Source organism: Manacus vitellinus, unplaced genomic scaffold (assembly GCF_001715985.3).
Source record: "Manacus vitellinus isolate BGI_N305 unplaced genomic scaffold, ASM171598v3 scaffold_29_pilon, whole genome shotgun sequence".
Lineage (NCBI taxonomy): Eukaryota > Metazoa > Chordata > Aves > Passeriformes > Pipridae > Manacus > Manacus vitellinus.
In genome coordinates, this window is record NW_021940207.1 from 3,085,044 (window position 1) to 3,106,785 (window position 21,742).

A 21,742-nucleotide genomic window follows, 5' to 3' on the forward strand; every position below is an offset into this window, starting at 1 on the left:
ATTCAGTGTCATTAACTGGTCTAATGCAGATGCACTTTGGGTTGTTCTCGCAAAGAACTCTGGTCAATGCTGATGTTTTGAGCACCCAGGTATAAGTGTGCTGGCAAAGACAGAATCACCAGCACAACAAAAGGCATTGCTCAGCTCACAGACAGTTGTCATAGAGACAGATCAGCATCCCGGGGTATTCTCATTTTAAATACGCACAGAAATCCTTTTTAACCTGTCTTCCTGTAGGCATCCATCCTCGTGATTCATTTATAAACTGCTGAGGCCAAAAAGAGAACCATTTATCAGAACGTCTCCTCTAGGCAGGCTGGAGCTAAGGAGCTTTTCTGCAAACTTCATGGTTTTTGTTGAAAGCAAGTTTCTATCTGATTCTCTGGCTACTGTTTCTAAAAGCTGTGGGTTGGGGAAGCGATCCAGCTTCCAAGTAACCTGGCCAGGAAAAAAAAAGGAAAGCTGTGGGTTGTACTCACTTTGCTTTTTAAACCAGGTCAGATCTCTGCTCCAGCTTAGAGAGCGGGTGCACCAGGAGCTGTGAGAGGACAGCACAGGGGTGGTATTTCACAGTCCTGGGCAGGGAGGAGGTCTGGGGGGGGGAAGACAATACTGTAGATATCTGAACATTTTTTTCTAAAGTCACATACAAGGCCTCTTGCCTTTACATCTAAAAGCTGCAGCTCTGAATGAGAAAGAAAAGAAATACATTAATTTCTGTCTGTGTGGACAAAGTTTCATAAGCTCCTTAGCCACTGAAGGTGAAAGTCTTTAAACCTCTAAAACTCAGCTCAGCTGCTATTTGGAACTAGGGAGCACAGGAAATCATATTCTAGGGAAAAAGTCCCAGAAGGGGCCTATGGGGACAGCTGGATCCCATGGAACAATTGATGTGTGGTTCTGGTTGCACCCATGGTCCAATGCAGCAGGATTCCCTGCAATCCCATCAGGATTACCAGACCTCTGCAGAGGCACGAAAGGAACTGAGGAGGGGAGCAAGGAGGGGGCTGCAGGTATGAAAGTTGCCGTGCCAGGACTAAACTGAAGCACGAATTAGAAAATACACAGCCCCAAAGAGACACATATATACTGACACCAAGCCCACAAATCCTAAGCTTTCCAGACTGTATGCTATCTCCATAATGTCTCAAGGTCTTCTGTGCGACCCAGATATATGATTCCTAAGTTATTAAAAGAAATAATATATTCCTCATCTGTTGAACTACAGAGATCCCTTCTTCTAAAATTGCTGCTAAAAGATAAAACCATGGGCAAGCAGATGCCACTCTCACATCAGGTCATAAAAATTCAGCAGTGACATTCAAACAGAAAACATTCCCCTCACCACAGCACAGCCAGCCTGACACTGCTGCATCCTACTGGAGCCATCCTGTGTCAGGACCAAAGAACTCCCTGGCCAACCAGTATTTCTGCTATTACAAATATAGGCCCATGAATGGATTCATCTGAGAGATGTTCTTTGTTTTGGGGAATAAATCCTAAATTACATGGATAGTGTAGGGAACAAACAGGTGTTCAGGCTAGAGGCCCTGAAACAGCTACTCAGCGAGAAGCCTCAGAGATAACACTGGAGATGGTATGGGGGAGACCAATATCATTCCAAAGAGAAAACTGAAGCAGACAGGGAGAGCACCAGCCCAAGGCCACCACAGCCAGTGGCAAAGGAAGATGGGAGATTCTTTCCCCCATGATTTTCTTCATACCAACAGGAAGCACATGAGCACCTCACACTGAAAAATGGCACGGTGGAAGGAAGAAAAAAAGCTGTCCCTGTTCAATCAGGAGTGACCCATGGTAGAACTCTCAAACGTAATGCAATGTATAGGAAGAGGGCTCACATCCCTTGGAAAAAAAAAAGCACAGGAGTCATTCACGCTCAGCCATCCCCTCCCATAAGACTGTGGGATGATCATTTCCTTCACTCACATATTTATTTGGAATTCGATAATTCATTGCCCCTAGTTTCCTGCTGGAGTTTGTCTTTCATTGTTCAAGATTTACATTACTCAACAGGAAATCAGTGAGAGGTCCAGTGATTAGAAAGGTGTGTTTCCCATTCACACCCACCCTTGCTTGCTCACTCGGGGCTGGAAGTGGGAAACGGTGTACAGCTGTGTCCATGGGAACTCAGGGAATTGGGGGAGCAAAAGCAGAGGGAGTTATCCCATTTTATTAAAAGATACAGATTGCTTTGTCTGGCCATATGCTGCTGGCCATGTCCACAAATCGATCCCTCACACTGTTCATCCTCAGGCCTTCCAGCAATTACTTTCTCCACGGGCTGGGGAGGGTGTAGTTTATCAAAACACAACTATCAGGGCAGTACTTGAAAAGAGTAAGTATGGTGAAAGTGTCCCTTGATCTAAAATATGCTTCCTTCTCAGACTATTACTTTGACACACTTGCCAGGGGAGAGAGATTCTGCACAGACTTAAAGTGCCACTTGTGAGATATAATTCAGTTTATCACAGTGTTTAGGAACTAGGCTGAGCAAGAATCAGCCCTCTCTGGTGCCCTTAGCTGTGGCTTTTAACCCCGATCTCACAAATGATGCTCCAATATGTTCTCTTTAATGGCTCCTCTGTAGCTGCACAGAGCAAAACAAAACACTGCTAATCTTTTATGGGGTATCATTGGAACAGGATGCTACCCTGGCTAAATCCCTCCATCGGAAATGTCACAGCTGTTTTAAAACCTATGTCCCCCAAAGTTAGTTTGATAACAGGTACTCAACTCAGGGTTACATGGTGACTGCTCAGCACTACACTGTAACAGCGACATGTGGAATGCAGCAACTGAACTTCCTGGGCCACAGGTCCCAGCCACAACAGACTGGATTTCCAACCTAGACACTTTCAAGGCTTCCCAGTTAGCTCATCCAATGCAAAGGCTGGGTCTTTTATGTTCCTTCAGAATTCAGAGTGTGCTTGGAAAAAGAGGTCCAGCTTATTCGCCATTGTATGCTAAACCTCAGACAGGGAAGTCTCTGTTCCAAAAGAGGTTAAGGAAAGTCCAAAGTGGAAGTTTGATTTCCAAAAATGATTTTAATATAATTTTAAGAATGACTATTTCCTTTGAGTAAGGAGGGACCTAAGCAAATGTCCTTGCTCCAGGCTCACTGGTGTGCCACACCAAGCCTCCAAGACATCCTACAACAGATGTAGGCAAGATAGCCCCCAGACACCACAATGCCTATGCCAGAAATTTTATCCTAAAGTAAAATCCCAATCTCCTCTAGCGCAACTGAAGATACACGTGTGTCATTTTGTCCATTTTAGTCATGGGGGAAAGCACATTGCCTCCTCTTCATGGCAGTTCTGCCAGAATAAGCCACATGCTCTGTCGGGGAAGAACACAGATCACAGACACTTCTTGCTCCTGTTGCTCAACAATGATTTCTCTAAAATTAGACCTTTCCTGCAACTGGAGACAACAACACAATTCTGAGTAAAAGGGAAGAGTTACAACGTATGTCTTACATATAACAGTCCTGTTTACACCTCTTACGTAGCTTCTTTCTCAGTAATAACCTTATATTGACTCATGCTCATTTTGCAAAATGAAACAATAGAGCTTCCTTTTGTTAAGAGATTATTTTGTCTCCTGCTCAGGAAGACCACTGGGTTCTACAAATTACTGGAACCTCCCATCCAAAAAAACTATCAGAAGCCACCTCAGAGCAGCTAAACATCATATGCAAAAGTATTTTTGCTGTGATAGCCTAAAACATCTGGACTTCCTTGTAAAATAGAAATGACACATACCACAACTGATACAAGATTATTTAAATCACCCCAGACAGAAAACCTCCCCACTAGCATTTCTTTCCCTGAAACACACCCAACACTTATAAGTATTATCTTAGATAACAGTTAGCCATTTTCCCAGCACAGAAAACTGCTATGAAAGCTGTGGAAAACAAGAGTATTGCAAGCACAGAAATAAATGTGGAGGATGAGCCTTTCACAGTGAAATGTGCACTAAGGATATCTGAACTGCATGATAATGAACGACACCATCATGATTTGTTTCACTGTATGAATTACTTACCCAGTCCAGCAGGGTTTTAGGATTTTGAAAAATGCTGAAAGATGGACCACTCCTTAAAAAACAGGGATTTTTTCTTTTAATCCTACTTAATTTAGTGCTTTTGGTACATAATTTGATGCCTCTGTTAAGAAGGCATTGGCACCCAAACCTGCCTTTCTAATCCACCCTTAACTTTACCCTTTGAGGTTTTAGACTGATTGGGAAATTCTTAGGGGGTACAAGGTGAAATTGCTCCAGTGGAGTGGGAGCCCCCTAAGGGGCTGTACTCACCTGGTCTAAGTGCAGGGCACCATCGGCGAAGCGCTGCTTGCGGAGGTTCTGGGCAATTCGATGCAGGTTCAGCACAGCTTCCTGGATCTCAGCTATTGAGTGCTGAGGTGAGACAGGGGGCAGTTCTTCAGGTGATAACACCTTCCCAGGGCTTTCAATCATAATCTGTGCATGCTCGTAGCTTAGCTTCACGCAGGAGCAGATGACTGTCCGCCCAAACCACTCATCAAGGATCTGCAAAATTGGAAAGTGTAAATCGATCTGAGGACTCATTCTTCCAGTGCACGAAAGCTTGGGAAGTTGTACAAACACTGGAAGGAATGACACCAGACCTCACCACTGCCTGTGATCTCCAAGAGAAGATCTTGTCCTACTGAGACCTTCAGGCCTTTTGCCCATATAGGTTGTCTAACGTTGAGTAACATGCACATGGATGTAATATACAACAATATATTGTGCATATACATAGGGAACTGCTTGGATCTCCCTTCTTTACCTTATTTCCCTCCTTCATAGAGCCCAAAGAACTACAGCCAATCCAGAACTTGAAATCAGTCCGTTGAGTCAAAGGTTACCAGGTTGCAGGAGTGGCAACAGGCAGATACCCACATGCCAGATCTCCTACCTAAAACATGGCAGAATGAATTCCACCTCTTCAATTAAAGTGTGGCCACCAGGGTACGAGGGGCTGGCCTTAAAATACGCTGTTTTCAGAAGTACTGCAAGAATCTCAGTGTATGACTTGCACTTGTGAAAGTACCTGAGTAGGACTTTGGTGGATCTGGAGGAGAGATAAAGAGTCACTGATCCCTTGTTTCTCTAAACATGTTTATGGTCCTAGGCCCAAACTCAAGCCAGGAACCTTTCTGGACTTCCAAACTATTTTGGAATTGAAAGGAAAATATTCTATAAATTGCTTATAACACTCTTTTATTTAAAATCAGAAGTCACTCAATTTTAAACTCCCTAACAGAATACCAATGTAGAAGTAGCAATTCAGAATTATGTCTTAAAAGAGAAAGGAAAATCTATCTTCAGCTGAGATATAGAAAAGAATTCAACAGCTCATCAAGCCAGTGAGAAAGCGCAGAAGGACATGGGCAGAAGGCTCTTCACAAAAGTCAAGAGCATTGGCATGAGGGCTCTGGAGAGAGATGCAGTCTCTGATAAACCATTCAAAGCACAAGTGCTCAGAGAATGATTGGAGAATTACAATTCTCCCTTAGCTACAAGTGCCACCTCACCCCTTCATCAGCACAACAGGACAAGGTAAATTCTGCAAGTGACAGTGCCCAGGGAGAACAGCCAGATCTCTGTGACAGCCTCATCAAGGACACAGCTTCAGAAAGACAAACTCTCTGCTTAGCAGCAAAGGACTGATCCCAAAAACACCCTTGCTCCCTCACAGAATATATACTGTGCAGTATAACTCTGCAGATCAGAGCTCTGAAAGTCACAGGGCATTTAAGCTCATTTCTAATTCAAAAGTGCTCTAACAGTGGAGATGCAGCAAGTGGCATCTTGCAATGTAAAGTGCTCTGACCCTCAGCTCATGGTTATTCTGTGTGTGTCCCTTCCTCTAAGCCAAGGAGAAAGAAAGGAAGAGAAAGCCACAAAGCTGAACAGAGATGCTGTGACGGTGCTGGCAGCACCTCCTCTGTGCTCTGCTGCATCCCATTAAATGTGGTTCAGCTTCTTGTGGTGATGGGGGATGCATTTGTGATAGGTCAGCAACATCTGATGAAATCTGCTGGACCCAAGAAATCTCCTGATATTAAGCAAACACAATCTCTGGTGTGGAAGAGGCTGCACTGCTCTTTAAACGATCCACTTCCTGAGCACAGCATGTGATGGCAGCCAGTGCTGCTCAGCTGAAACCCTCCCAACAGCACAGTCTCTGGGGCTACAGGTCTCTCTGAGGGTGTGGCATAGCTGTGCAGGGGGCTGAGGTCTTTCTCCACACAAGGCAGTGTGTCTGTATCACATCCTGGCTGACGACAACAGTTTTGAGCCTGGAAAACACAGTGTTTGTACAGGATGTTTGAGACTGAAGCAATTTTTCCTTGTCACTGTTAGAAGGAACCAGCAGGGCTGTGCTTCAAACATCAGTAGGCAAAACTTAAAAAGAAAAGTTGCATTGTTTGTTTGCAAATATCTTTCTGTTGACTGCATCCCAACAAGAACGTGCTACGCTGTTCCTATTAACGCCCAGCTCTGCTTCAGAGGAACAGCACAGATGGAACAATAAGGTCAACGCCTCTCCCTTGGAAAGTCATTTCGGACACATTGTGTCACACTATCCCAGTGTAGTCCATGGAGCTATGTGGAGTGCTGCTCAGGCAACATTTTGTTACAGTCAATGAAAACCAGAAGAGAAAAACTTCAGAACCCAAGAGCAATAGCAACAAGAAAGTGCCTGTCTCCAGAAAAGGCTAAACCTGGCATTATTTTTCTAAAAGAAAACCAGAATTAAAAATCCCAACAAGCTATCAATACTCACATTCAAATGTGGAATCTGCATGGCTTTTCCTTGTGGAAAGCTTAAGCTTTAGACTTACTTGCTTTGGAATAGGAACAGTGGAATCTCAGAGCAGCTCTCACCTCTGGTAGTGCTGCCGGGCTCTGCCTTGGAGGCTCAAGGTTACGGTACCTCTGTGCACTTGGGGTGCAATAAAGTGCCCTTCAGCCTCTGAGGAAGGAGGGCCACGGAGATGGTGAAGGGCCTTGAGGGGAAGCTGTATGAGGAGTGACTGAGGTCACTTGGTCTGTTCAGCCTGGAGGAGAGTGAGGGGAGATCTCTTTGCAGTCTACAATTTCCTCGCGAGGAGAAGAGGGGCAGGCACTGACCTCTCCTCTGTGGTGACCAGTGACAGAACTGAGGGAATGGCCTTAAGTTGTGTCAAGGGAGGTTTAGGTTGGACATTAGAAAAAGGTTCTTCATCCAGAGGATAGCTGGGTGCTGGAACAGGCTCCCTAGGGAAGTGGTCACAGCACTAAGCCTGACAGAGTTCAAGAAGCATTTGGATGATACTCTCAGGCACATGGTGTGACTCTTGGGGATGGTCCTGTGCAGGGCTAAGGGTTGGACTCGATGATCCTTGTGGCTCCCTTCCAACTCAGCATATTCTGTGATTCTGTGAACAACCTGTCCTCAGTGTTAGTGCTCTCACAGCTCTCCACCAGCAGCTGAGGTTCAAGGGCTGTGTTGGGGCCTTTAACTCACCTCCCTTTCACCTAGCAGAGCATGGCGGAGCATGTGATCCTGTTTACACTGAGATATGGACATAGTAACACCTATAATACAAGCTCTTAAAAGAATGCCCCCCTAGGCAAAAGCCCTGCAATTACTTTTTCTCTTGGAAAGAGTAAATTCTTCTCCAGTCTTCACCTGGAATTCACATCAAGTGACCTCAATTAAGACTGCAACCCTGAAAGTCCTTGTAGGAGAAACCAGTTTGTGGAAATGGCCACAGGCACCCTGCTCTCCCAGGGGCAGCATGGCCATGGCCCAGATCATTGCTCCTCTGGAGATCTGCTCCCTGAGCCAGCAGAAGGCAGATGCTACAGATCCCCTACTTTCTCACTGGTCAGACACGGTTGGACTGAGCACTGTTTCAAATACAAGTAATGGATATGTTGCATGGAACAAGAGAAAAGACGTAATTAAAGGCTCATTTTAATTAAGACTTGACTATTAGCAGTTCAAAGATGACTCGGAGTCAATAAAAGGTCCACCAAGAAGCTACTATTAGAAGGCCTCATAAGCAATCACAGGGGAATATAGGAAGGGGAACACTTTTCACAGCAGACATACAATCCACCTCAGTGATAGAGCAGGGACTTGCAGCAGAAATACAGAATCAGGACTGCAACTCTATTTTGCTAAAACACAAAGTTAGATTCAGTATACTTGAGAGCAGCTGGGATCATAACAAGGAAGTAAAGTTAATCTTTGTGAAAAATTACCAAATTGGCACAATAGCGTCCACAGAAAGAGTTGTGGTTTAAAAAAAAGTCACAAAAAGTGATCAGAGCGTGCTCTGGTCCTGCCAGTCTTTAGCCCCTCTTAGTTAGTGAGGGGACCCTGTGATCACCAAAGAGATTTTAGGGTTACAAAGAGTGTGGGAAAAGAACAGGGAGAGAAATGAAGACCTGGGGAGTGCTGGCAGGCAGCTGAGGGCAGCTCGCTGCAGCAACAGACAGCTTCCACAACTGCTCCCTGGAAATAACACATGCAGAGGATGTAGCTGTGCCTTTGCTGAAGGGCTATCATGCTTTATTTGGATTGATGTAATTTGCAGCTCTGAAGAAGAATTAAATAGTCTGTTTACCAGAGAGAGGCAGAGGGATACTGCCCACATCCACCGCATTGCACAACTGCCTGTGAAGGCAGGGCTGGAGTCGGGGGACACATCTTGTACCACCCAAAGCATTAGCTTTGAATTGCTGCTGCAGGCAAGACATTAAATGGTTGGGTGACCTGGCAAGGAGCAGGACATTCTCTATTCCTGAGATTCATACAAATATTCCTCCTTTCTCCACCATGTTGAGAGATTAGTCCAGTTGGAAATTCCACAGTATATCATCAGCAAGACAAGATACGGGGACAGTTTTACATCCTCCAGTATTTTTCACCTTTGCTATCCACCTGGGTGTTAAGGGATGGCATTTTTACCACTCTCTCTGCAAGAGTAGGGGCTGGTCACCAAGGTAGGACAGATTAGCAGGATGACTGCCTGCTGCTTGAAGTACCTTGCCTTCTGGAGTCAACTTCCACATCACAGAGAATGTCAGTCTATCTTGCATAGGATTGAGACTGCATAACTCCTCACAGAGCAGCCTGGGAAGCATTGGGATCACCTGGAAGAGAAGAGAGCCTTGGTGAGACACAAGCTTTTACTGTGGTCAAGCTTACCTGAACAGTTGGCAAAGGGCAGGCTCAATTATGCACAGAAGGAGAAAATGCACTAAACAGCCGGGATCACATTCTCTGTGGCAGGAGTGGCTATGTCACAGCTCTGGGATGCATCATCCCTGCCAGAGCTATATCACATGGAGAACAGCATGCTGCCATGGAACAAGTAAGTAAACCAAACCCTCTGGAATGAGAGGAAGTCAGACATGACACCAACACTCACATCCCTCAATGAGACCAGAGGCAGCTGTCAGTCTCCAACCTGGGAATCATTCCCAGTGCTCCCCTCTGAAGAACGGAGTAACCATCCTGGAGCATCCTGCATCCTCGGTTATGCAAACACTTACTCTGCAGCTTTTAAGGTCACAAAGTTTGCTTTGTTTTCCACTTCTTTCCCACTGCCGCTTTGGCACTGGGAAGAATGAGGAAGGCTCAGCACATCAGGAAACTTAATGTTGAAGAAACATGGTCCTGGCAGTCAAGAGCTGAAGAGCTTGGATTTGAGAACTGTGTTTCTTGCTTTGCCACTGAATACCATGTAATCAGGCAAGTAATGCAAGCCTGCTCTCTGCAAAGCATAAATGAAACTTCTCCCATGCATCACAGGAGCCATGCTTGGCTTCAATGAAGATTGAACCAGGCTTTGCAGCACGGACAGGAATGCGTAGATGTTGGTGAGATAAACAAAAGTGCCTGTTTTATGATTATTGACCATGGTGTTTCCAAATGGAGAACAATTATTGCTTTATTATGTTCAAGTCTTTTTGAACAAAATGTCAGTCAACACAAATTTCTGGCAGGATTTTTTAACTCATGTCCTAATTCCTTAAAACTAATCAATATTTCTGCTGATGAACATTGAATTACCAAACCACAAACTGCTCACCTGACTGACACCAACAAAGCTAAACTTTTCAGCACATTCATGTTAGAGCAAACCTGAGCAGCTCCAAGTGTTTCTACCATCCCTGAGTTATTTCTCAAGTGAAGTCTGCAGTAAAGATAATCTTTAGCAGCTGTTTAATGAAGCAAACCTAATTATTAGAGTTTCGCTTATTTCCCTTCTCATTATTTACCTTTGTGAAGAGGCAGTAAATGCCCTCAAAGAACCACCAAGTTATTCCTCTTGTTTATTTTGAGTAGCAATGGGGGCTGGTGCGTTCCAGAAAAACAGAGAGAAATGCTCTACTTGGTTGCCATAAAATAATTTAGCTATTTAATTTAGTTTCCGTTTTGACTGCTCTGAGTGCCAGCCTGTAAATATAGGACCAGCAGGAAGCTGACTGGCATACAAATCCCAGCTCTTCCAAACTCTGTGACACCTGTTTAGTGATTTCAGAGATACCTGGATGCAGGGGAATAACTGCTCTTCAAACCAGTAAGAAAGAACAGTCTCAGGTGTCCATTTTCTCCTCAAGTGCACACACTTGATACTTACCTCTTGTTTTGAAGGAATGACTCTTAAGATATTTAATCACATTTGTGGTTTGGCACCAGATGATGGCTATAAATCCATTCTAACTGCAGTGCATGCTAATGCCAAGAGGTTAACTGTACAGTCTGGGACTGTCAGGGAGTCACAACATGAATCAGCAGCCCTGGTTCAGCTGGAAGGTCACAAGGGCACAGCCTATGATAAGCTGTTTCCCACAACACAAAGGCCGTCAACTCTGTTATTCCAGTTGTGAACAGAACGTTAACAATACTGGTACATTCATAACTCACAGATCCAGTACGTGAGCTCAGCCATGCTGCCTGGGAGGACCCGCACCACAAGGTTATAAATTTAGCATGAGTGGTGCCAACCCACACCAGAAAGGAGAGAAAATAGCTTTACAGACTATCGGAAATCCCTGCCTGCCTAAGATCACCCGTGACCACCATGAGACCCTGAAGTTCAGGTCACAGTGAACAAAGTGCTAGTAATTTAATAAAAGCTCCGATGCCCTTTTCCACCCAAATTAAAAGCTGCTTTTCTCTCTCTCCTTAACTCTGTGATTGATCATCTGATAATGGTCTGTACTTATTGAATATTTCTGTGCCTTAGCACGCCCTCTTTCCCTTCAGACTTCCTGCAGCAATACCAGTCTGCTAGAAAAATGCCTACATGAAACATGAAAGCCCATCCATGAAGAATAGCCCAAACTAAACAATGGGATGCCTGTTTTAAGTGTACTTGAGCAGGATTAATATCCAATTCAAGAGGCTATAATTCAATGGAAGGGCTTTCAATGATGTGAAACACAAGCAAAGCTTTAACTCGGATCATAATTACAGCACTAAACACTCAACAAGCAATTAGCTGTAACAAATCTACTGTTAAATAGGGAAGCATCAACCTGCGTTACCCTTGTTTTACAGGAGAGAAACTTTAGGCAAAGTAACTTAACCCAAGCCATTGAGGAAGTCTCATGGGAGAACAAGAATGCAATCAACTTTTTCCTGGGCTCAGCAAACACATACATAGCATAATGTGACCTTGAACTGAAGGTATTTCAATTTTATCTACCCTACTGAATTAAAAGACACCTGTTTTCAACACCACGACAGCCTTGGCTGACTGTCTCCCTCTGCTTTAACATCACGATTCCTCTTCACCCTGTCACAAACCAGCTGTCACAAGGCACAGAAGTTTAAGTTATAAATACACATTTCCTTTTTCCTTAACACGATACGGTCACAGCCTGAAAGGATTCCTAGTAATTGCAAGCCCAGCATTTAACAAACAAAGATGTCACAATTGTGTCACACTCAGAGAGCAAGATGTTTCAGGAGAGATCCCAGGGGCTGCCCAAAGGAACTTTGGCAACAGGATTATCTCCATCTCTTTCTGACGGAGACACAGGATGAGAGGAGATTTCCCTAAGTACGTCTTTCATGTCCAGATTTGCAAAATAGCCGAGTTGCGTAGCATCACCTCGAATAATCCAGAGGTTGCCCGGCATTTTTTAAATGCTTTGCCCTTCCCGTGACTGTCTGCCAAGAGACAGTGGTGCCTGCCAGCTGCCCTGTGGAGTGCCACGGCACGCAGAAATCCAGCGCGCTGAAACGCTGCCGAGGGACAGCACCTCCAGTGTGAAGTGGTTTCCTTGGCAAATTGCTACATTGGGGATCACATCAATTCAGCTTGGTTTTACTGCAGGTGGAAATAAAGTCACCTGGGCTTATACAGGGATCGTAAACCTGGAATAAGGGGTCTATAAATGTAGCTGAATCTAGAAAGGCAGTTGGAGAGGCCCAACAGGGCTAGGCAAAAGAATTTTACAATGTAAAAAAGGACTTACACCCCCCAGGAAATCCTTTCTAATGAATGTGTCATAGAAACCAGGGCTGAAGAAAGGCTTGGGTGGTGAGAGCTCGTCTGGTTTTCATCCCCCTCTATCAGTCAGACTAATAAAAGACATCATTTCTCCCCATAAGCCTAATAAGGCTCAAAAGATACTGGAAAGGGCTCTTCTTTGAGTGAAAGGCTGATATGCACAATGCTGGCAGAAGCAGGTCTGCATTTCAAATAAAACCACAGACAGAGGATTTATCTCTTCCTATTTCCAGTGTTCAGCACTACCCTGGAGGCTCATTGCTCCAGCAGTGCCCAATGGCCATTCTCCCCACGGGCAGACCCATGTCCCAGCCAAAGCCATGGGCAGCACTGGAAAACCAAAGTGAGAGAAGGCACTGCTGGGGCTGGGGGAGGTTCCTACACTTTGTCATCCCAGTGTTATAAAACAGACAGACCTGTGACCGTGGCTGGTCACACTGCTTAGCAGCTGACTTCTCTGCATGGGAAGATCTAACCTCCTGATTGTGAGAGCCCTTGGGTTTGTTTTGTTTTGTCACTCTGACTAATAAAGTGCTTCCAGAAACCAAATGTGAGTTTCCAGTCTCAGACTCATTCCTAGGGAGCTGCGCAGTGGGAGAGGAGCACACACATGCTGGGATGACAAAAACTCTGATAAAAATCAGAAACATCTGATGCAGCCAGGTTCAGAGCAGGTTATCCAAGAGTGGCTCCCACCAATGGACTCGCTATAGCAGTGAGTCTGTTCCTTTGCAAGGAACAGAAGGGGAAAACTGGCCAGTCAACCAAAGGGAAAAGGGAACAAATTCTGGAAGAATAACCTCTTATCCTCACAAAGTTGCACCAGCAGTTTTACTCTCTTCAAACAACTCCATTCTGCTGGCATCCCGCTTTGGCTGACCCTCATTCTTGGTTCAGGTTGGTTACGACCACTGCTGACTCCCAGGGTGACTCCTTCTCCCACCACCCATCTGATTGGGAGGGATTGTATTAATCAAGAGTTTCCATCAGCTGCTCTCCCCAGAGCCAGGAGGAGGATGCTGAAGTCCAACAATGGAGTGGGCTCAGCAAGTCTCTTGCTTATACACTAAAAGACACTCAAAGGAAATAGGCAATTTGTTTACGAGCCAAGATTTCTGCTCAGAAGTTGTATCAACACTTCCATGAATTCAGATTTTGAGCAACTCTCTGTTACTCAGCCTGAGATTATCAAAATATCAACACCCTGACAACCTGCTGGTGTCAAAAGTGAATGTCTTGAAGTCCTTGGACTTAACATGAAGACAGGCTTACAGTTTCGATCTTTGATCTCCAGTGTAAAATAGGACCAGTAAAATATTATAGGGATTTATGGCTGACCTCTCACTCGAGCTGCTTCACACCTAAAATAACAGTACAAGATGTGCCAAAAAAGAGGAAACTGTTTAGGTTTTCTTGCTTCTTAAAACCTGATACATTCTTATTTCAAAAACTTTTGACTTTTATTAAAAAGACCACTAGCAATTACACAATAACTCCCCTTTTGGATACATGGTTCAGGAAAATTAAATATGTGGCTTTATTTAACTTTTTGGGGAGGATTAGCGTGGTGCTAACCTCTCGCAGAATCACAGCTGTCTTAGGAAACAGTTCCATCAAAGGAAAGCATATTTTCTACAAGAGTCACACTACCATCTTGTTTCAGACAGCCCAGCTGCTTTCCTTTGCCCATCCCCTAGCTCCTTTTCATCTCTTGCAACTAAAATATTGACAATTTCATCATCTAACCCAGTTTACTCTTTTAAAATATATTTTCTGCGGGGCAGAAGTGTGGGTGAAACATTTATCCTGACTGCTAGGCCAAGCAGTTGAAGAGAAATTGAAGATTAGGGCCAACAGGTAACTTATGTTGGCATTGCACAGGACTGACTGGTAGTGCTAGGGAGAAAACATGCTTTGAAAAAAAAATTGAATTAGCTTTTGCATTCAACTGGATTTTTATGAAAAATGTCTCCTTTCCTTATAAAAATCTTCCTTCTCCTTTTAAAAAAGAATCACATGCCTTCAAACCACAGTATTTTGACTTGGAAATGCTGCCACAACATCCTCCTGGATCACAGCTTTGCTACACCCATCGAGTCATCCATCAGAGGAGCAAGCAGAGCACAGCAGAAGCCAAGGGCTTATCATGGGAGAGACTAGGATTGGGAAGACTGGTGCCAGAACTGCTGTTTCCATGAGATATGCATTGCTTCCCACTCCCAGAGAACAGCAAGTCACTGGGAACTGGGGTCTCCCAGCACGCAGCACATACGTGGTGTTGGTGTCACTACCACCAATCCAACTGGGACACTTTGGCACTGCTACCACAGCTGTTCCACAGGGAGCTGAAATCACCCAGACTCGCTGAGGTCCCCTAAAGCTGTGCCTTGCCGTTTCTACCCAAAGAAAGTTACGGAACAGATACGGAAGGTTAATGGCTTGATATCAAACCACTAATTTGATTTCACTAGAGCAACATAAATCATTTTATCACCTGGAAAGTGTGGAGAGGACACAGAAAGCTAGTGGAATAAGGATCATTACAAAACCCTCCCCAGATAACAACCCTGAAAACCAGGAAGGGAAGGAAAGGGAAGAATCACTCCTAATCCTTAGCAGCAAGTAGGATATGTTTATTTATTATAGGAAACATCCTGTCATCCTGGAAGGGTTGTGGACAGAAGGACTTTAGCCTGACAGAATGGAAGTGCAAGCAGAAGTAGGTTAATCTGCTTCAACACTCTTCTTCATGCAGCTGATGACTCAAGCCTACACAGGGCACTGACAGCCAAGTTTTCTAGCTTTCCTGCAAGCATGGTGACAGTGGTATCTGATGAGCTACAAAGTGTTTCTGCTTATTCAACTGAAAAGGAGACAGCCACAGACAAAACCTACATGCTTCCTTTCCAACTTGAACCTGTTCATTTTTTGAGTTTAGAAGTCAACATTAAACTTGAATTTAACATTTAATTCTGATATGCTAAAATCCGTGTAATTTCAAATATCTTTTCATTGTGTGATGAAGGAACACCATTCCCCACTCTTTGTGATACTCAGATAAAATAAAGTGTGAGCTTTCTGTTTTACCTCAAGATATTTGTTTGTTATGGTGTTTTACACCCTACTCTACCATACATCCACCTGTGGGAGGGATGAGCTGTACTACTGCACTGAAGGCAAAGTCAAAACTCTCCACTGCCTCTGCCGATTTCAAGCTCCCAAGAGCAAAGCAGAGGAGCCAGCTCAGGTCTGTCAGGCTTGGCTCAGGCCAGCACTCCTGAGCTGGTGACCCCTGGCCCACGTGGGTCTCTGACCACAGACACAGGGTCACGAACTGCTCCACCCCGTGCTCTCCCCGTAAGCTCCAAGGTGGTCAGCAGCCATGTCAGCTCTTGTGTTTGCACCAGCTTACTCACTTCTGTAGGCTTCCTGCAATAATAGCCAGATTTTGATTGTGAGCATCTGGCAACGAGCCTTGAAAATCAATTTATGGTAAACGTAAGACAGTCACCAGACAGAAAAAGGAAAAGCTGTGCTTACCTTCTGCACTAGGTAGACACTCGTCGCCCTTTCGCTCGCCACTTTATCCAGTTCTGTTTCTTCCAGCACGAAGTAGCTCACGTCCGCGATGTGAACTCCCACTTCCAAGTTCCCTGGAATTGCACAAGGAAGTCAGTAGGCTGTGCGTAGACATGAACTGCTGACATATTTAACTCTGACTCCTCTCCCCTTCTCCCCAGTGCTACCTTTTTGCCCTATGCCAATATCTCACCAAAATTATACGTCTTTCCACCTCTTCCATCTGAGATGAAAACTGTGGTCTCTCAGGACACTACCAAATTCACAACCAGTGTGGCTACAGCATACAAGGGAATACAAATACTTGAGCACAGTGGTGGAAATGTGAAAACCCTTAAAAACTATGTGGATAAGTCCTTCCAGTTAGAAGCTTGTAATAGTGAGCTCAGTCCTCATCCCTTTGTTATCTTGCACGCAAGAAAAATGGGACCCCACCTTACAAGCACACAGGCAATGCAGAATCCCATTTCCCAGGCATGGAGCAGTTGGTCACACGTTTTTGGGTTCTTAGAACTGCACTTATTTCCACTTCAAGCTGGTTGAGCCCAAATTGCTGCTGGGGACCTGGGAAGTCTTCAATGGCTTTGGATCAGGCTATGCACAAGTGCAGTTTTCCAATAACAGAATATTCCCACTGTTATCCTGCCTTCCCTTCAGATTTGGCTTTTTATCCTTTAATTAGAGTCCAGTCTAGAAGTATCTTAATTCAAAAGTTAGGCTAGAGAGCAGTACTACTGAGGTTTATCATGAGGTTTTGGCACTAATTGGGATTTGGAAGTAGTGATCATCCTCAGCTTTGGAAGTAATTAGTAGCTGGGTCCAAGAAATTCTGGTTTGCTAATCCTCAAAGCAGCCTATTGACCTTTGTTTTCTCTGGAAGGACTAGGCTAGATTTGAGGTGCTTATTTGTAGAATACTTCTAAGTGCAGTGGGTTCCTAATTATAACATTTGGTTCTTTAGAGGAATTCACTAACCTCTGGGTATCTATAAATATTTTTTCTTTCCTTAATTTTTTTAAAGAGACAAAGTAATAAGATCCCACACTGGTGTCAATCCTGTTTATTTATACACCTCACAAGGAACGTTATCAAAGCCCTTCTCTAGAGTGTCACGTTTTTCAAGGAAAAATGGCTTGTTGCTGTTGTCATTAAGCAGTACATCTGCCCATGTGCCCTTCTGATGGGTAATGATGCAGAATTTCAGCGGAGTGGGAAAGGAAATGGGTACAGGTGAAGACAAAATGTGAGAAGGATCAAGCTCATATTAGGAGAGGCACCCAGCCCACTGTGTCCCAGCTGGGAGCTCAGTGAGCACCAGCCCACCCTGCACAACTGTTTGAATTGGTAACGATTTTAACTTTATTAGGCCATGTTTGCACAGCACTTTGAGTACATAAAGTGTCATCTTGCTTTTTGAGTGGCTTTTGTACACTCTGACAGAACACAGATGTAAAGGCAGCAGAAACGCACATGGAAAATGGGAGTGCTGGGGTTTGGATTTGCCCACGTAACCTCCAGTCACTGGAAGGTCCTGCAGAGAGTAAATACGATGGCAGCAGGGACAGAGGGCAATAATCCCATCGCACACCAAGGGACAAATTCCACCACTCGTTAGGAAGCTGGGAGCAAAGACTGCAGATTAAATGGTTCACCTCAGAAAACTGCCTACAGCTGTGTTGTGATATTATCACATGCCTTGAAAGCTGCTCTACATGGATTAGGCATCCAAGCCTGAAACTACTTAGACAGTAAGTCTTAGACCAACAGTTCAACCAACAGGTTTAATATTACACACACTCAAAGCCAACACACTCAGAAGGTAAAAAAATATCGAACACTTTGAAGTCAATATTGTAATGTATTGACCCTGCAGGCAAATATTGACTAAAGGAAAAGGAGAGGGGGTCATTACATCATGCCTTTAATCGTACTTTAATTCAATATGTGCACTGTTACATACATGAACTTTTTGTCCTCAATAGAAAATCGACAAACCAAGAAAGATCTCATTGCATGAGATAATAAAACATGGAGTCGGCCAACGAAAACACACTGAGCAGAGTTAAATTTCATTCAGGTTTCCCACCAGAGCTTCTAAAAGCTGGGGTCAGCGTGAGCCCCTTGCTTTTGAACTTTTAATGGAAATTCTATCTAAATATTTTCTTACATACATTGACATAATGCAAACTGGCAGCTCTTGGGTTTATCTTGCTCAAGTATGAATCACCCTATCTCCCTCACCCCCAAAATATTCAGACCAAGAGAACTTGAAGATACAGCACATTGATCAACCAATCTGATTTCTCTCAAATCACTGCTTTTGAATGTGCTAGACAAAATACCAGCCTAAGCAAAGAAATACCTGCCTGCTGGTTTATTTGCTAATTAAAACGAGAGAGCTTTGTGGATAGAGAAATACTATTCACTATGATTCTCTTCCAGGTCCACAAACTGTTTTTCTAGTCTCATTAATTTTTATGACAAAGTCACAAAACAAACATTTCGCATTGTAAGTCTAGTGTCACATCCCAAGGAAAAAAAAAAAAGAAAATGTGGCCTGAATGAAAGGAAAAGAGAGTTAAACCTGAACTCATATACCAAAAAAGTATTGCCAGAGAGAGCAGAGAAAAGAGGAAAAGGGTGGACACTACATGGACCCCACACAACAGGCTACTACACGTGGCCTACTCCACTTTCATTTTGATGAAAAAAATCTACTTTTCCTAGCAAATTGAGGCTTCCAACCTTGCTATGTAGCTGTCTATCAAGATAGACTTTTATACCCTAAATTTCTTAGAGAAACAAGTACTTTACAAACCACAGATTTGCTTCATCCCAAATTCTCTTACAGAAGAGCAAAAGCTGCACAACAACCCCTAAAGCTAGGTATACACTACCAGTTTAAGGTTTGGGGTTTTTTTAAAGGAATTTACATAAGAATGTACAGGAGATTAAGCCAGACACTTCATACACTGCTATTAAAGCAAGAGCTGCAGGAAGCATCTATTGCAATGAAACATGCTGAAGGCAGTTGGATGGCTTCTTTCACTCAGGATCTCTGGGAGTTTTTCATTTCACATCATTTCATCTGGAAGTGGGTGCAAAACTGTCATGTCATTCAAACTCTACCACTACAAAGCTGCTCATGGGAGATGTTTAGCAACAGGGAATGCAGTTTAGAATCAAGCAACGTGTGTTTTATTAACCAGCTGAACCCTATTAGCTCCTCTCTGCAACTACAGAGATGCAGCGACAGAGATGGATGGGAGACAGGAGCATTGTTTGAAATTACACCATGGCATTGCAAAACCCAGTAATGAGGCCCTTTGCAATGAGGAGCTCTCCCCAAAGGTCTGCAAGTAGAAATAGGAAAAGGGTTGGGCACTCAGCCACCAAAACTCCCCTTGGGAGCTGGGAGGGGAAAGGCAGGTTTCCCCCAGCACGATGCTGCACCAGGCACACAGCTGTTTTGGAGAAGGTTTGGCTCCTTGATCTGAGAATCTGGTTTGTTTGAACCCACTCCAAAACCTTGTGTGTGTCGATACGATGCTAAAATCAAAGAAGAGTGGTGGCACCTTGCAGAAGAACAAAGAACAAGCTGTTCATTTTTTTCTTTTTTCTGATGATCTCACTCTCTATGACAAAACAGTTCAGAGAACTTCTTTTCTTCTTTATTGAGGAAAATTACAAACAAAAAAGGATTAGCAAGAAATAGCTGGAAGAGAAGGAAAAGGCATTTCCAGACTGTAAATGCTTCATAAAAACTGCCAACCCAGCAAGTCACATCATTTGCCCCAGAAATTAGAAAGTTGAGTTGAATGGGTTTGAACAGTAGGTGAGGGAACACAGTCAGCAAATCCTTCTTCCCTGTCTTCAGCAACCCTACTCAGTCATAGTACAAATCCAGAGAGACAGACCAAGCAAGTTCACTTCATACCTTAGCATATGTGAATTTTAGGACCATGTAACTTAAAAATGCAGCTCTTCAAGGATAAAACATCACAAAGTAATTCTCTACCATGTAGACACACTCCCCTTTATCTCCATCTCACCTTCAAGCATCATCATTCTCAGGAGGAAGACAAACATGAGCAAATGTGTTGAGTCAACTTAAAATTGAATATCAGGGGTTTTGTTTTAACCTCTATTTCTCACACTGCCTTTATCCCTCAGTGAGATACAGAAGAGTTCAAAGCAGATATAAAGTGTTTTCTCCAGCCAGAAAACAGCCAACTACCCACCTACTGCCAGCAGTTCAAGGCAGTCAGCTTTTCCCTGTTCCCTGGTTAGACCAAACTCTTGCAGCGAATAATTACAGCTCTTTTCCCATTCCCCTGCCCTGGGGTATCATGCTGCTGCTCTTACCTGCAAAGCAGTATTTAGCACCTTGCAAAAGTATGAAAAGCTTGCATAAAGAGAGAGAAATGAGGCCTTTAACCTACATGCACATTTTGTTGCTACTGGCAGTTCTAGAGAAGAGCGTGGGTCTTAATCAAGGCTGAGGTTCTCACATGTGATCACGGCAAACAGGAGAGGACTGTGTCTGCTATGGAGAGTCCCAGTTACAGAAGGGACAGCCAGAGGGGCTACAGGCCATAATAGAGGTATGACATAGAGGTAGACACACAAAAAAATGTCATTTGCACCAAGGCAAAAAATAGCACCAAGACTTGGGGAAGCTGCTGGAACCAGGCAGGGCCATCAGGGATTTTTAACACACACTTTCAAATGAAGGACCTGATCCAAACCCAAATATTTCTGCTTCTCTCTGGCATGTGGATGTACATCCACAACTTAAGGGTCAGAAGTGACCATCTTGGGATAGAGAACAAATGAGAGAGAGAAAAGAGCAAGACTGGGAGAAAAGAGCAGGTGGGAAAGGAAAGAAAGTGCAAGACAGAGAAGAGAAGAGTTTAATAAAAAATAAAAGTGGAACCACAGAAAGAGTGAGTTATTTCTCTGCTCTGAAGCCTGAAGACAAAGGTGGGTGGCTTTAATTCTTGTCTGAGGTTACTCTTCCACCACAGGAAGCCAAGCTGTTGTTCAGAAAATTAGTATCTTTTACTTATTTTAAAATAAAGAAAGTGCTTAAATTTTACTTGTGTGCCCTAGGGCCATTTTGCTTTTTGAAAGCACAGTGCAACTGAGCATAAATCCATTAACTTGTTTACCAAGAAACCAAATTTTTTAAATTATCACATGATGGTTCTTCAGCCAACTGAAATGCAACTAATTACACCTTTTTTTTTTTTTAAGCAAGTAATAGTTTTTCCCTTCTCTAAAGGTCTCTTCCTTGACATAACCTCACAAAAAGACTCTGGTAGAAGGATCTGAATCCTGTAATCTCAAGAGAATGGGACAAGTCCCTGGGGGGCAGAGCAGCAACTTTTCCATCCAAGCATAAATATGACCAGTCTCCAGACCACACAGATCATTTCATGTCACCAAGGCAGGGAAACATAAGGAGTTTCCTTTCCTGTGGGCCACCAGTGAACTCACATCAGCTCTTCATCACCTTGTGACAGAAGATGCTGCCATCCAGAAGGCACCTACTACCTATACCTTTCCTGAAAACTACCTTAAAACTT

At 43.8% G+C, this 21,742-nt stretch overlaps 1 protein-coding gene across 2 annotated transcripts in view; it reads right to left on the reverse strand.

Annotated features, from left to right (window-relative positions):
- The window catches only part of DIS3L2 (DIS3 like 3'-5' exoribonuclease 2), a 179,123-nt gene that overhangs the window by 58,138 nt on the left and 99,243 nt on the right, over nucleotides 1–21,742 (reverse strand). For both annotated transcript variants that reach the window (XM_029960788.1, XM_018075032.1), the window contains 3 exons: nucleotides 16,116–16,228; nucleotides 9,094–9,201; nucleotides 4,342–4,575 (listed from right to left, as the gene is read on the reverse strand). In XM_029960788.1, the coding sequence (XP_029816648.1) occupies nucleotides 4,342–4,575; nucleotides 9,094–9,201; nucleotides 16,116–16,228 (455 nt within the window). The remainder of the gene's footprint in view (nucleotides 1–4,341; nucleotides 4,576–9,093; nucleotides 9,202–16,115; nucleotides 16,229–21,742) is intronic.